The following is a 12,854-nucleotide window of genomic DNA, read 5'->3' as shown; positions in this document are numbered from 1 at the left end:
GAGCAGCCCCAAGTCGTGGTCCACACAGGCACCAACGACATAGGTAGGAAAAGGGATGGGGATGTAAGGCAGAAATTGAAGGAGCTAGGGTGGAAGCTTAGAGCTAGAACAAACAGGGTTGTTATCTCTGGTTTGTTACCCATGCCACGTGCTAGTGAGGGGAGAGAGAGCAGTTGAACACGTGGCTACAGGGATGGTGCAGGAGGGAGGGATTCAGATACCTGGATAATTGGGGCTCATTCTGGGGTAGGTGGGACCTCTACAAACGGGATGGTCTACACCTGAACCAGAGGGGTACCAATATCCTGAGGGGGAAATTTGCTAATGCTCTTCGGGAGGGTTTAAACTAATTCAGCAGGGGAATGGGAACCTGAATTGTAGCTCCAGTGTACGGAAGGTTGAGAGTAGTGAGGTCATGAGTAAGGTTTCAAGGTCGCAGGAGTGTACCGGCAGGCAGGAAGGTGGTTTGAAGTGTGTCTACTTCAATGCCAGGAGCATCCAGAATAAGATGGGTGAACTTGCACCATGAGTTGGTACCTGGGACTTCGATGTTGTGGCTATTTCAGAGACATGGATAGAGCACGGACAGGAATGGTTGTTGCAGGTTCCGGGGTTTAGATGTTTCAGTAAGATCAGGGAAGGTGGTAAAAGAGAGGGAGGTGTGGCATTGTTAGTCAAGGACAGTATTACGGTGGCAGAAAGGACGTTTGATGAGGACTTGTCTACTGAGGTAGTATGGGCTGAGGTTAGAAACAGGAAAGGAGAGGTCACCCTGTTGGGAGTTTTCTATAGGCCTCCGAAAAATTCCAGCGATGTAGAGGAAAAGATTGCAAAGATGATTCTGGATAGGAGCGAAAGTAACAGGGTAGTTGTTATGGGGGACTTTAACTTTCCAAATATTGACTGGAAACTCTATAGTTCGAGTACTTTAGATGGGTCAGTTTTTGTCCAATGTGTGCAGGAGGGTTTCCTGACACAGTATGTAGATAGGCCAACAAGAGGCGAGGCCACATTGGATTTGGTACTGGGTGATGAACCAGGCCAGGTGTTAGATTTGGAGGTAGGTGAGCACTTTGGTGATAGTGACCACAATTCGGTTACGTTTACTTTAGCGATGGAAAGGGATAGGTATATACCGCAGGGTAAGAGTTATAGCTGGGGGAAAGGCAATTATGAGGCGATTAGGCAAGATTTAGGATGCATAGGATGGAGAAGAAAACTGCAGGGGCTGGGCACAATTGAAATGTGGAGCTTGTTCAAGCAACAGCTACTGCGTGTCCTTGAGAAGTATGTACCTGTCAGGCAGGGAGGAAGTGGTCGAGCAAGGGAACCGTGGTTTACTAAAGAAGTTGAATCTTGTCAAGAGGAAGAGGGAGGCTTATGTAGAGATGAGGCGTGAAGGCTCAGTTTGCTTGAGAGTTACAAGTTAGCCAGGATGGACCTAAAGAGAGAGCTAAGAAGAGCCAGGAGGGGACATGAGAAGTCTTTAGCAGGTAGGATCAAGGAAAACCCTAAAGCTTTCTATAGGTATGTCAGGAATAAAAGAATGACTAGAGTAAGATTAGGGCCAGTCAAGGACAGTAGTGGGAAGTTGTGCGTGGAGTCCAAAGAGATAGGAGAGGTGCTAAATGAATATTTTTCGTCAGTATTCACACAGGAAAAAGACAATGTTGTCGAGAATACTGAGATACAGGCTATTAGACTAGATGGGATTGAGGTTCATAAGGAGGGGGTGTTAGCAATTCGGAAAGTGTGAAAATAGATAAGTCCCCTGGGCCGGATGGGATTTATCCTAGGATTCTCTGGGAAGCTAGAGAGGAGATTGCAGAGCCTTTGGCTTTGATTTTTATGTCGTCATTGTCGACAGGAATAGTGCCAGAAGACTGAAGGATAGCAAATGTTGTCCCCTTGTTCAAGAAGGGGAGTAGAGACAACCCTGGTAATTATAGACCAGTGAGCCTTACTTCGGTTGTGGGTAAGGTGTTGGAAAGGATTATAAGAGATAGGGTTTATAATCATCTAGAAAAGAATAATTTGATTAGGGATAGTCAACACGGTTTTGTGAAGGGTAGTAGGTCGTGCCTCACAAACCTTATTGAGTTCTTTGAGAAGGTGACCAAACAGGTGGATGAGGGTAAAGCGGTTGATGTGGTGTATATGGATTTCAGTAAGGCGTTTGATAAGGTTCCCCATGGTTGGCTATTGCAGAAAATACGGAGGCATGGGATTGAGGGTGATTTAGCAGTTTGGATCAGAAATTGGCTAGCTGTAAGAAGACAGAGGGTGGTGGTTGATGGGAAATGTTCATCCTGGAGTTCAGTTACTAGTGGTGTATTGCACGGATCTGTTTTGGGGCCACTGCTGTTTGTCATTTTTATAAATGACCTGGATGAGGGCGTAGAAGGATGGGTTAGTAAATTTGCGGATGACACTAAAGTCGGTGGAGTTGTGGATAGTGCGGAAGGATGTTACAGAGGGACGTAGATAAGCTGCAGAGCTGGGCTGAGAGGTGGCAAATGGAGTTTAATGCGGAAAAGTGTGAGGTGATTAACTTTGGAAGGAGTAACAGGAATACAGAGTACTGGGCTAATGGTAAGATTCTTGGTAGTGTGGATGAGCAGAGAGATCTCTGTGTCCATGTGCATAGATCCCTGAAAGTTGCCACCCAGGTTGATAGGGTTGTTAAGAAGGCGTACGTTGTGTTAGGTTTTATTGGTAGAGGAATTGAGTTTCGGAGCCATGAGGTCATGTTGCAGCTGTACAAAACTCTGGTGCGGCCGCACTTGGAGTATTGCGTACAGTTCTGGTCACCGCATTATAGGAAGGATGTGGAAGCATTGGAAAGGGTGTTCATGAGATTTACCAGGATGTTGCCTGGTATGGAGGGAAGGTCTTATGAGGAAAGGCTGAGGGACTTGAAGCTGTTTTCCTTAGAGAGAAGGAGGTTAAGAGGTGACTTAATAGAGACATACAAGATGATCAGAGGATTAGATCGGGTGGACAGCAAGAGCCTTTTTCCTTGGATGGTGATGGCTAGCACGAGGGGACGTAGCTTTAGATTGAGGGGTGATAGATATAGGTCAGATGTCAGAGGTAGGTTCTTTACTCAGACAGTAGTAAGGGCATGGAATGCCCTGCCTGCAAAAGTAGTAGACTCGCCAACTTTAAGGGCATTTAAATGGTCATTGGATAGACATATGGATGATAATGGAATAGCGTAGGTTAGCTGGGCTTCAGATTGGTTTCACAGGTCGGCGCAACATCGAGGGCCGAAGGGCCTGTACTGCGCTGTAATGTTCTATGTTCTAATTGCCCTTGGGAAGGTAATGCTTTATGCAGACAGTCCTAATGTAACTGTTTTAACCCAGTTTGTACAGTTACGTTTTGCTTTCTTTGCAAACATAATTGTGTTGCCAAGTCTGTTACCAAATGCTCATTCCTTTGACTGAACTATTAATTATCCTTGGCCATGCTACTACGGGTGTTTCTGTGCCTTAAGTCAACAATATTCTTATTTAATTTCCGCACTGGACTCCTTCAACCACTGTGAGAGCCTCTGAATGTCAGTGTGGTGAAAATGATGTTTTTGTTCTGCTTTAATTGTCCTAACTTTCCTTCCTTGAGGCAATAGCTTTAAAAATGTGCTGCTGATACATTATCTCATGCAAAGCTAACAAATAGTTACACTGCTTGTGCCAAAGTACGCAAATACCGAGTTCAAGATTGGGTGTTGCTTTGTGTATATTACTCATAGCCTTTTCACTTTTTAAAGAAATATGCAGCACAATTGCATACAATTTGAATACTGCACCTGTACGCAAGGGGGCTTGTCCAAGGCCAATCCAATCATCACATATCGAGCTTCAAATAATAGCAACTCCTGGCATTGTTCCGCTCTAGTCTTTGCATCACAATAGAATAGTATAGTACAGTACAGGCCCTTCGGCCCACGATGTTGTGCCAAACTTTTACCCTAATTCTAAGGTCTATCTGAACTCCACCCCTACCTTATACTATCATCCATATGCCTATCTAGTAGCCGCTTAAATGCCCCGAATGCGGCCAACTCCACTACCCTCTCCAGCAATGCATTCCACGCCCCGACCACACTGAGTAAAGAACCTACCTCTGACGCCTCCCCTATAGCTACCTCCACTCACTTTAAAACTATGCCCCCTCGTAATAGCTACCTCCACCCTAGGAAAAAGTCTCTGGCTGTCCGCTCTATCTATACCTCTGATCATTTTGTACACCTCTATCAAGTCCTCTCTCATCCTTTGTCGTTCTAAAGAGAAAATCTCTGATTCTTTTAACCTATACTTTCTTTATCTCTCTTCCAACACTGTTAAGTTTACATTCATATATTATTCTCTTCATCAAAAAAAATTTAAAAATTTTTTTTTGATGTGTATGTCTTTGGCTGGACCAGCACTTGTTGCACATCCTTAATTGCATTGGTGGCGGTGAGCCACCTTCTGAGAACTATTGCAATCTGTGTGGTATAGGTACACTGTCAGTACTAATAGGATGGGAGTTCCAGGATTTTGATCCAGGCACATTAATCTAGTTCCCTATCAGGTTGGTGCATGGTTTGGAGAGGAACTTCTTTTCACTGGATGTGGGAGTCACTAATTAGGCTCAATTCATTACCCATCCCTAAGTTGCCCAGAGTCAACCACATTGTGTGTCCTGAGTCACATGGCTAGACCAAGTAAGGATAGCAGTTTCCTACCCTGAAAGACATTAGTGAACCAGGTGGCTTTATCCCAACCGTTAACAACTGCTCCATGACCACCATTAGACTTCCAGATTTCCTTTTTATTTAATTCAAATTCCACCATCTGTCATGGGACCTTAGGACATCACCTAGGTCTCCGGATTAATAGTCTCGCGATAATACCACTAGGCCATCGCTTCTTGTACTTGCTGGTGTTCCCTTTTCTCAGCTGCTCTTGTCCTTCTAGGTGATGCAGGGCTTTGAAGTTTGTTGAAGGAGCCTTGGTGATTTGTTGAAGTGGGTCTTATAGATACTACATATTGCTGCCACTATAGTTTGGTGCGTGGGATGCCATTTCAGAGAGTTGATTTCTACTGAAATTTATTATTCTGAAAAGAGAGAGCCAAAGCCATAGAGATTTTAGAATGATATTGAAGCGTACAGGTGACATACACTCTCTCGCGTCAGGTAAGTGCTATCTCACGTGAAAATTCCAAAGAAATCTGCTTGGGCATGTTTTCCAATCTTGCGTATAGCATGACATATAAACATATGCTTTATATATATGAGATTAATATATGCCTAAGGCTAGTAAGGTCCCTCCAAACCTTCAGCGATATTTGTACATAGGCTATGCAGTTATATGCAGCATTATTTTATTCTAAAACAACAACTAGTGGCGCAATTTTCTAGCTTTTGCCTGTGGGTGATGAAATTAAGATACAATTAAAAGTAATAAACCAATTACGTCTTGCGCTCTAATCTCACACAGCTTCTTCCACAGTCGTTTAATTAGATCATTGTGGAAATCAAATCAAAACACTGAGTTGATTTGCCAACTCTCAACACTGTTAGCAGCCAAGTCTGCCTCTACTGCCATTTCAGTTGATGAACTGTTCTCCTTGGCAAAGCAGAGCAAGGCAGTAGTTTCTCTGCAAACCTTTTTGCTCTTGAGACAATTCACTGTTTTGGAGTTGAGGATTTCTGAAGAGTGGGATCGGTTGCTTTCACCCTGGGGTCTGCTTCAAACTGAGTACAAAAGCCTACCACCTTATTACATTGTTGCTCTTTGTCCAAACGGGATTTGATTTTGTCCGAAGTGCTCTCTTCCTTTACAGAATCTTAAGGCTTTTAAAACCCAAGCTTGTTGTCATTTCCATGCCTTACCTCAGTCTCGCTAATCTTTGGCATTCAAGCGGGAATGTGCAGTTAAGGCCTCAGACAGACAATAGCCATGATCAGGCCACCCCCTCCTAATTCTTGACCTTTTTATGGGCCTTTGTATTTCATTTATCCTTTCTCCATCTTTTAAAAAAAAAAATGCATGGTTGGTTGGATGACTGATGCTGGTATCAGTGATGATATGGCTTTGTGTCTTGTTTTAAAGCCTCATTGCAATTCTGTAGGTACGACAGCAGTGACTTGGTGCCCATCTGTCAGTATGGGGAGGAGAAGTGGAGGAACCCCTTTACACCTATGAATGGCATATGTATTAAGGTTTAGAAACATTACTTCTTCAGGTATAAAAATAAATACAAAGGAATGATAATGTGCCTTTAAATCTTAACAGCACCAAGTATTCTGACTCTCAAAAGGAGAGCTCTGTTTTTTTTTTGATCAGTTTTGTAGCAAGGTCTTTTCACCAATTAGATAATATTGGTTAAAGTGATTTGTAGATTTTTTTTGAAGATAACCCTCAACCTCCTGGCCCAGGAAGTTTATAAATCTACCAGTGTCCCTGTTCTTGTTCTGTATCCACTTACTCCCACTGGAATGTGCATTTGTGTCGCATAATTGTCGCATCACAGGGGGCAGCTATTTGGCCCATCATGTCTGCCCTGACTCTCCTAATTTCCGTTAGTGCCATTCCCCCTACCTTCTCCCTGTGATCCTGCGCGTTTATTCCTTTTCAGACAGCAGCCTGATTCCTTTCTGAATGTATCGATTGACCCTTCCTTCCAGGTAGTGCGTTCCGGACCTTAACCAATCGTGTGGAAAAAAAAATTTTGTCACATTGCTTTTGCTTCTTTTTGCTGATTATTTTAAGGGTGTGCCATCTTGTTCTCCTTTAGAGTAGGAACAGTGTTTCCCTGTTTGATCTTGTCCACATGTCTCTTTGATCCATTATCAAGTAACACTGTCAGTACGTGTGGCTGGTACTCACAAATAAAGGCGCTGGGGAATGTGTTCCTAAGCCCTGGTACCAGCAAGTCAAGACTTTGAGGGGGCACAGAGAACATTGGAGAGCAGGTGAAATAGAGGTACATATTGTCCAGCATTACTAAAAATCCTTCAATGGCTTTGCAGAGGCTCCAGTCACACCAGGCAGCGAAGAGAATGAAAAGGTGTCAGATGCTGACGCAAAGACGCATACAGCACCGCATGTGGGTACAGAGAAAACAGATATGGCAGGCAGTGTGATGGTTCTCAATGGCTCCGTGCCAGAAGCCGTCCGTCCCTCTGAGATGAAAAGTTCCGAAGCTAAAACACGCACAAGGTATTTATCAAAAATGTTGTGTTTGGGTCGAGCAGTGGGTTTGGCTTGATTGTAATCTGCCGATCGCGAGGTAGCCTTTGCTTGTGTTTAGCAAGGCTAAACGGTTAATTGATGCCATCGGGGCCATGCTGGATTGGGTTCCAGAGCTGTAACCGATCGACAGAGATGACCCTGGCACCATCTCAAGTGTTTGTCAATGCAATTACAGCCTGAGATCATTCACACTTTTAGTTGCAGGATCTAGTTCAAATTCTTTGGGATGTGGGTGATGAGTGGAGTTATAAATGGAAGCGGTATTTTGAGGAGGCAGTGTGATGAGGAGTTTGACAGTACAATGAGTTGAGCTGCAGAATGATAGAGTGTAAGCTCAGCTATCCATAGTCAGTGTTGCTGTGGGAAGTTCAGTGCCTCTACTGGGAAACAAAGGTATTAGGAGAGTGTAGTCCAGTTACCTGGTAGCTTTTACAGTGCATCTGACTCGATGGCCAATGTAGTGTTCGTTCTTTTTAATTCAAAACCTGCAAAAAAACTTGACAAAACTGTCAAGCAAAAGGGAGGCACTTCATAGTGCAAAGTACTTGATATGCTCTGGAAGATACTTAATTTTTCTCACATCTGCGACAGATTCACACCTTGCCTTTTGATTGTATTCTTATGGGGCTTTCAGGCAGAATGTTCTACATTTTTGATCTCTGGTGTCTGGTCCAGAGCAATGAATTGGTCATTTGGGCCTTGGTCACACTTGGAGATTGACCAAATCGTCGTTGTAATCTGTGAGTTCTGATGTGGCGTGGGATAAGGATTCACTGGTGCAGCCCCCTTGCTGGGACTTGGTCCTAAGAGCCAAGAAATTCAACAACAAACAAAGTACAACCAGAAAAAAAAATCTAAACACTCAACCTCCCTGAAAAACAACTCAGACTTGGTTCAAACCAGTATCCCTGAAAAATGTAGTCCGGATTCCAGAACCTAATATTTGTTATAATATAGGAACCGCTGCAGCTACTTTGCACAGTGCACTCCCACTTGCAGCAATGTGACAATGACCAGATAATCTTTTATTCATTTTTATTTCTATTCATTCACGGAATTTGGGTGTCTTTGGCTAGGCCAGCATTTATTAATTGCCCTTGAGAGGGTGGTGGTGAGCTGCCTCCTTAAACGGCTGAAGTTCATTTGGCATAGGTATACCCAGTCATGCTAGTATAAGGGGGAGTTCACAGATTTTGACCCATTGACAGTCAGGAGAGTGCGTACCTCAGAGGAGAGCATGCAGGTGATTGCAGTTCTCGACCATGACATTCTGCTGTGCTATGTGTTGGTGGTGGATGGAGTGAATGTGATGCCTATCCAGCAGTCTGAATGTTTTCGGGCTTCTCGAGTGTTGTAGGAGCTGCGCTTGTCCAGGTAAGTGGTGAGTATTCCATTGCATGCCTGACTTGTATGTTATGAATGGTGGAGAAACGTTAGCAGCTGCGTAACTTGTTTCCAAATTCCCAGCCTTTGATCTATTGTAGACACTGTATCTATGTTCTTTTGATGTTAATTGAAAGAATAATTTGTACCAAGACACCAGGGAAAACTTCCCGATTGTTCAAAATAGCACTATAGAATGTTTTACATCCACCCAAGCAGACCGTAGTCCTCAGGAATACTATCTTCCCTTTGTCCTTTTGAGTTTTGAAGGAGCTGCTGTTGTTTTTTTGTATTGATATAAATTAATATTTAATGAGCTTTGCTAATTATTTTCTACAAGGGATTGGAGAGGTACTATTCCCTCACTAATGAAACTCTATTGCATAAATTTCTGATGTAGCGAGGAAGCATCCTTAACTACCTCCGAAGTTGGACCTACAACAGGAAATGTACAGGAAGGCTCTGAAGCTCCAAAAGCCAGTCCAGTTCCCCAAGCTTCAGAATCTGTGCGGCAAGAACAGAGGTAAGAACTTCCCAAGGAGAAGGATCATGACATACACAGTAGATTGCTGAAAGAAGTCAAAGAGGAGATCGCAGGGGCTCAAGCTACAATCTATCAGTTTTCCATAAAAATTCAAATGGGGGAGCTGCCAAGATACCATGCAGCACTGTAAAACAAGAAGGGAGTATGGATGCTGAAGAAAAATGTGAAGGATTATATAGACTAGCTAGTCTGTCTGTTCTAGGCGAGCATAATTTCATACAGTATTTAGAAATGCATAGGTTAATCTAGGGCAGTTTATGTGGGTGTTAAAAGCAGTGCATGTTCAACTAATTTTAATGGCTGTTTTTTTGTTTTGGTAACATGACCTGATAGGTTAGGACTTTGCATTAGGTGTGAAGTTATAAATTTTAACATATGGGAGATTTTAATCAAACCATGATGTTAAAAGAATTTGGGCAAATTATTAAAAAGAGCCTCCATCAGCACAAATAGAAAATCATCTAATGAACAGAAAATAAAAAATGAGGGTGCTATTACTACTCATACAGAAGAAAGTTTGGAAGAAATGTTACCAGGGATTGATGCCAGGGAATTTGTAAAGTCATAGTCATAGTCATGCAGCGCGGAAACAGACCCATCATTCCAACTAGTCCATGCTAAGCATAATCCCATACTAAACTAGTCCCACTTTCCTATTTATGGGCAGCACAGTGGCTCATTGGTTAGCATTACTGCCTCACAGTTCAAGGGACTCTGGTTAAATTCCAGCCTCGGGCGACTGTCTGTGTGCAGTTTGCACGTTCTTCCCGTGTCTGCGTGGTTTTCTGCCGGGTGCTCCGGTTTCCTCCCGCAGTCCAAAGATATGCAGGTTAGGGTGGATTGGCCATGCGAAATTGCTATAGTGTCTTGGGATGTGTAGGTTAGCTGGATTAGTCATGGGAAATGCAGGGCTACAGGGATAGTGTAGGGGGATGAGCCTGGGTGCGATGCTCTTTGTAGAGTTGGTGTGAAGTTGTTGGAGCAAATGACCTGTTTCCACACTGTAGGGATTCAATGCTGCTGGCCCATATCCCTCCAAACCTTTCCTATTCATGTACATATCCAAATGTCTTTTAAACTTTGTGATTGTACTCACATTTACCACTTCCTCTGGAAGTTCCGCCACACATGAACCATCCTCTGTGTTTGAAAAAAAATTTACCCCTCATCTTTTTTTAAATCTCTCTTCTCACCTTATAAATGTGCCCTGTAGTCTTGAAATTCCCCATCCTAGGGATAGGACAGCTACTGTTAATGCTATCTATACCCCTGATTTTATACATTCCTATAAGGTCGCCTCTCAACCTCCTATGCTCCCAGCCTGCCTTTATAACTCAAACCTTCCATACCTGGCAACATCCTGGTAAATCTCTTCTGAACCCTCTCCAGCTTAATAATATCCCTTCTATAACAGGGTGACCAGAACTGGACACAGTATTCCAGAAGAGGCCTCATCAACCTCAACATGACATCCCAACTCCTGTACTAAAAGGTCTGAGCAATGAAGGCGAGCGTTCTAAACGCCTTTTTAATCACCTTGTCTCTATGTCCTTAAGCAACATAGAATTTCAATATGTTCCACATGAAAGTATCATTTATAAAGTTTTATGATAATGCAGTTTGAATTTCTGGGCTTCAATATAACGATCACTTTTAAGATGTGTAGTCAATCTGATTTCCCCCGACCTGTTAAATAGATTCTTTTGTTACTCATTGATGTGAACAGAATCGCAGAATTACTGTGGCACAGAACAAGACCATTCAATCCATCATGTTTGCACTAGATCTTCAAATGAGCATTGTAACCTAGTGTCAACCTTCTACTGTTCTCCTATATCCTGTGCATTATTCCTATCCAAATAATCATCCAATGCCCTCTTGAGTTTCTTAATTGAATCTGCCTCCACTGCACTTCCAAGCAATGCATTCCAGACCCTAACTACTTACATGTGAAAAAGATTTTTCTTTTGTCACTTTCGCTGTTTTTTGCAAATTACTTTAAATCTCTGCTGTCTTGTTCTCATTCCTTTTTGCAAGCAGGGTCAGTTACTCCCTATCCACTGTATCCAACCAGCTCATGATTTTGAAAGCCTCTATCAATCCCCTCATAGCTCCCGCCTCAAAAAAAAAGAGAAGTCCCAATCTCTTCAATCTATGCTCATAACGGAAATTTCTCATCCCTGGGACAATACTTGCAAACTGCTTCTCCACTTTTTCCAGTGCGCACTCATCTTCCTGTAATGTGCCCAGAACTACACAGAAATGTAGTGTTGATATCACACTTAGCTTAGTTTTATATTTCCTTATACGCTGGCATTTTCTAGCATTCCCACTATGTAAAAAGAAATCATTTAACAGCCCTGATGTTTCCTTATTTAAAAATAGGAGCATGACTAAGTTATTCAGCCTTTATTATCCATTCTATTATCACCATCTCGGCCCAATATTCACCATTACCGCAATCTTTCTTGATATACTTGGAAAATCTCTGAAGAGATGGCAAAGCTAACAATAGAAATTTTGAGGTTGTACTGATATTGTATTGTACCATATGCTACTTGAATATTTTCTACACTGTAGGTGTAGCCATTAACAACTCAGCCTTGTTTAAGGTGGTCTATTTATTTCTCATTCTGTTGAAATTTACCTATGTTAATCATAAACCAAGACTTTGAGTTTATTGTTTCTCCCCCACAAACCCAACTTGACTGCATCCATCTGTCTCCAGAAGTGATGAATTCTGCTGGGCTAGGTGTCATTTCTGGATTGAACATGTGTTATACCTGCAGAAATCGATATGTGAAAGGGGCTGCCATTCATAAATAGCACAGATAAATATGTTGACCTGTGATTGTCCAAGGTTTTTTGCCTTCTGCAGACTCTCTCTTCCATCATTCAGTTGTTTCCTTTGTCTGCTTATTCCCAGCCATTCTTGACTTCTTGTTTCCAAGTACTCTGGTCAGTAGCAAGGACTTCCCATGTATCAACTCTGACCATGGTCACCTTGAGCTCCTGCTTGCAAACATCCTTGCATCCTGGACGTGAGCAACCTGTTGGCCTTCTGCCAATGACGAGCTCATCATATCTCACCACTTTCATGGTGAGATTGTCATCCACTCCGTTCATGTAACCCAGCCAATGGAGTTGCTGCTGATTCTGGGGCATTACTGGGATCCCAGCTCATTGTTGTACATTCATGTTCAGTGCTCTGTTCTGCCAGGACATATCCAACAGTGGTCGGAGGCAGCAGAGTTGCTTTTCTTGCCTTGCAAAGGTGTGCTGCTGTTCCGCTCTCAACTTCTGAGCTTTACCATGGTAGCTGTGACCTTGGCAATCCTGGTGCTGGTTTTGTGATCAAAGGAGAAGTTTCTGGTAATCGTTGTTCCAAGATATGAGGTGGTCAATTTTGACAGAAGGTGGAGTCTCTACCTTCTGGCCCTAACTTTGGTCTAAGGTTGGTTATCAGTCCAAACACCTTACAGGCCCAGTCTGTTGCAGGTAAATCTCAGTACCAGATGCCAACCCGGTGTCATCAGCAAATAACAGCTCTCAGATTAGGACATTGTGCACTTTGGACTTGGTGTGTGGTCTTGCCAAGTTGAAACACTCAAACATAATATCAAATTTATTCATGTTATGGTCACTATTCTCAATAATATCCCTTCACTATGAGGATGTGA

The 12,854-nt window shown here is 42.9% G+C and overlaps 1 protein-coding gene across 1 annotated transcript in view; it reads left to right on the top strand.

Moving 5' to 3' along the window:
* The window catches only part of LOC109932364 (serine/threonine-protein phosphatase 6 regulatory subunit 3), a 64,368-nt gene that overhangs the window by 41,361 nt on the left and 10,153 nt on the right, over positions 1-12,854 (top strand). The window contains exons 19-20 of the mRNA XM_048617480.1: positions 7,025-7,214; positions 9,031-9,153. Coding sequence (XP_048473437.1) covers positions 7,025-7,214; positions 9,031-9,153 — 313 coding nt within the window. The remainder of the gene's footprint in view (positions 1-7,024; positions 7,215-9,030; positions 9,154-12,854) is intronic.

This window comes from Rhincodon typus, chromosome 37 (assembly GCF_021869965.1).
Source record: "Rhincodon typus isolate 14 chromosome 37, sRhiTyp1.1, whole genome shotgun sequence".
In the NCBI taxonomy this organism is placed as follows: Eukaryota; Metazoa; Chordata; class Chondrichthyes; order Orectolobiformes; family Rhincodontidae; genus Rhincodon; species Rhincodon typus.
The sequence above is the reverse complement of the archived record's forward strand: the minus strand, read 5'-3'. Positions and strand labels throughout refer to the sequence as shown.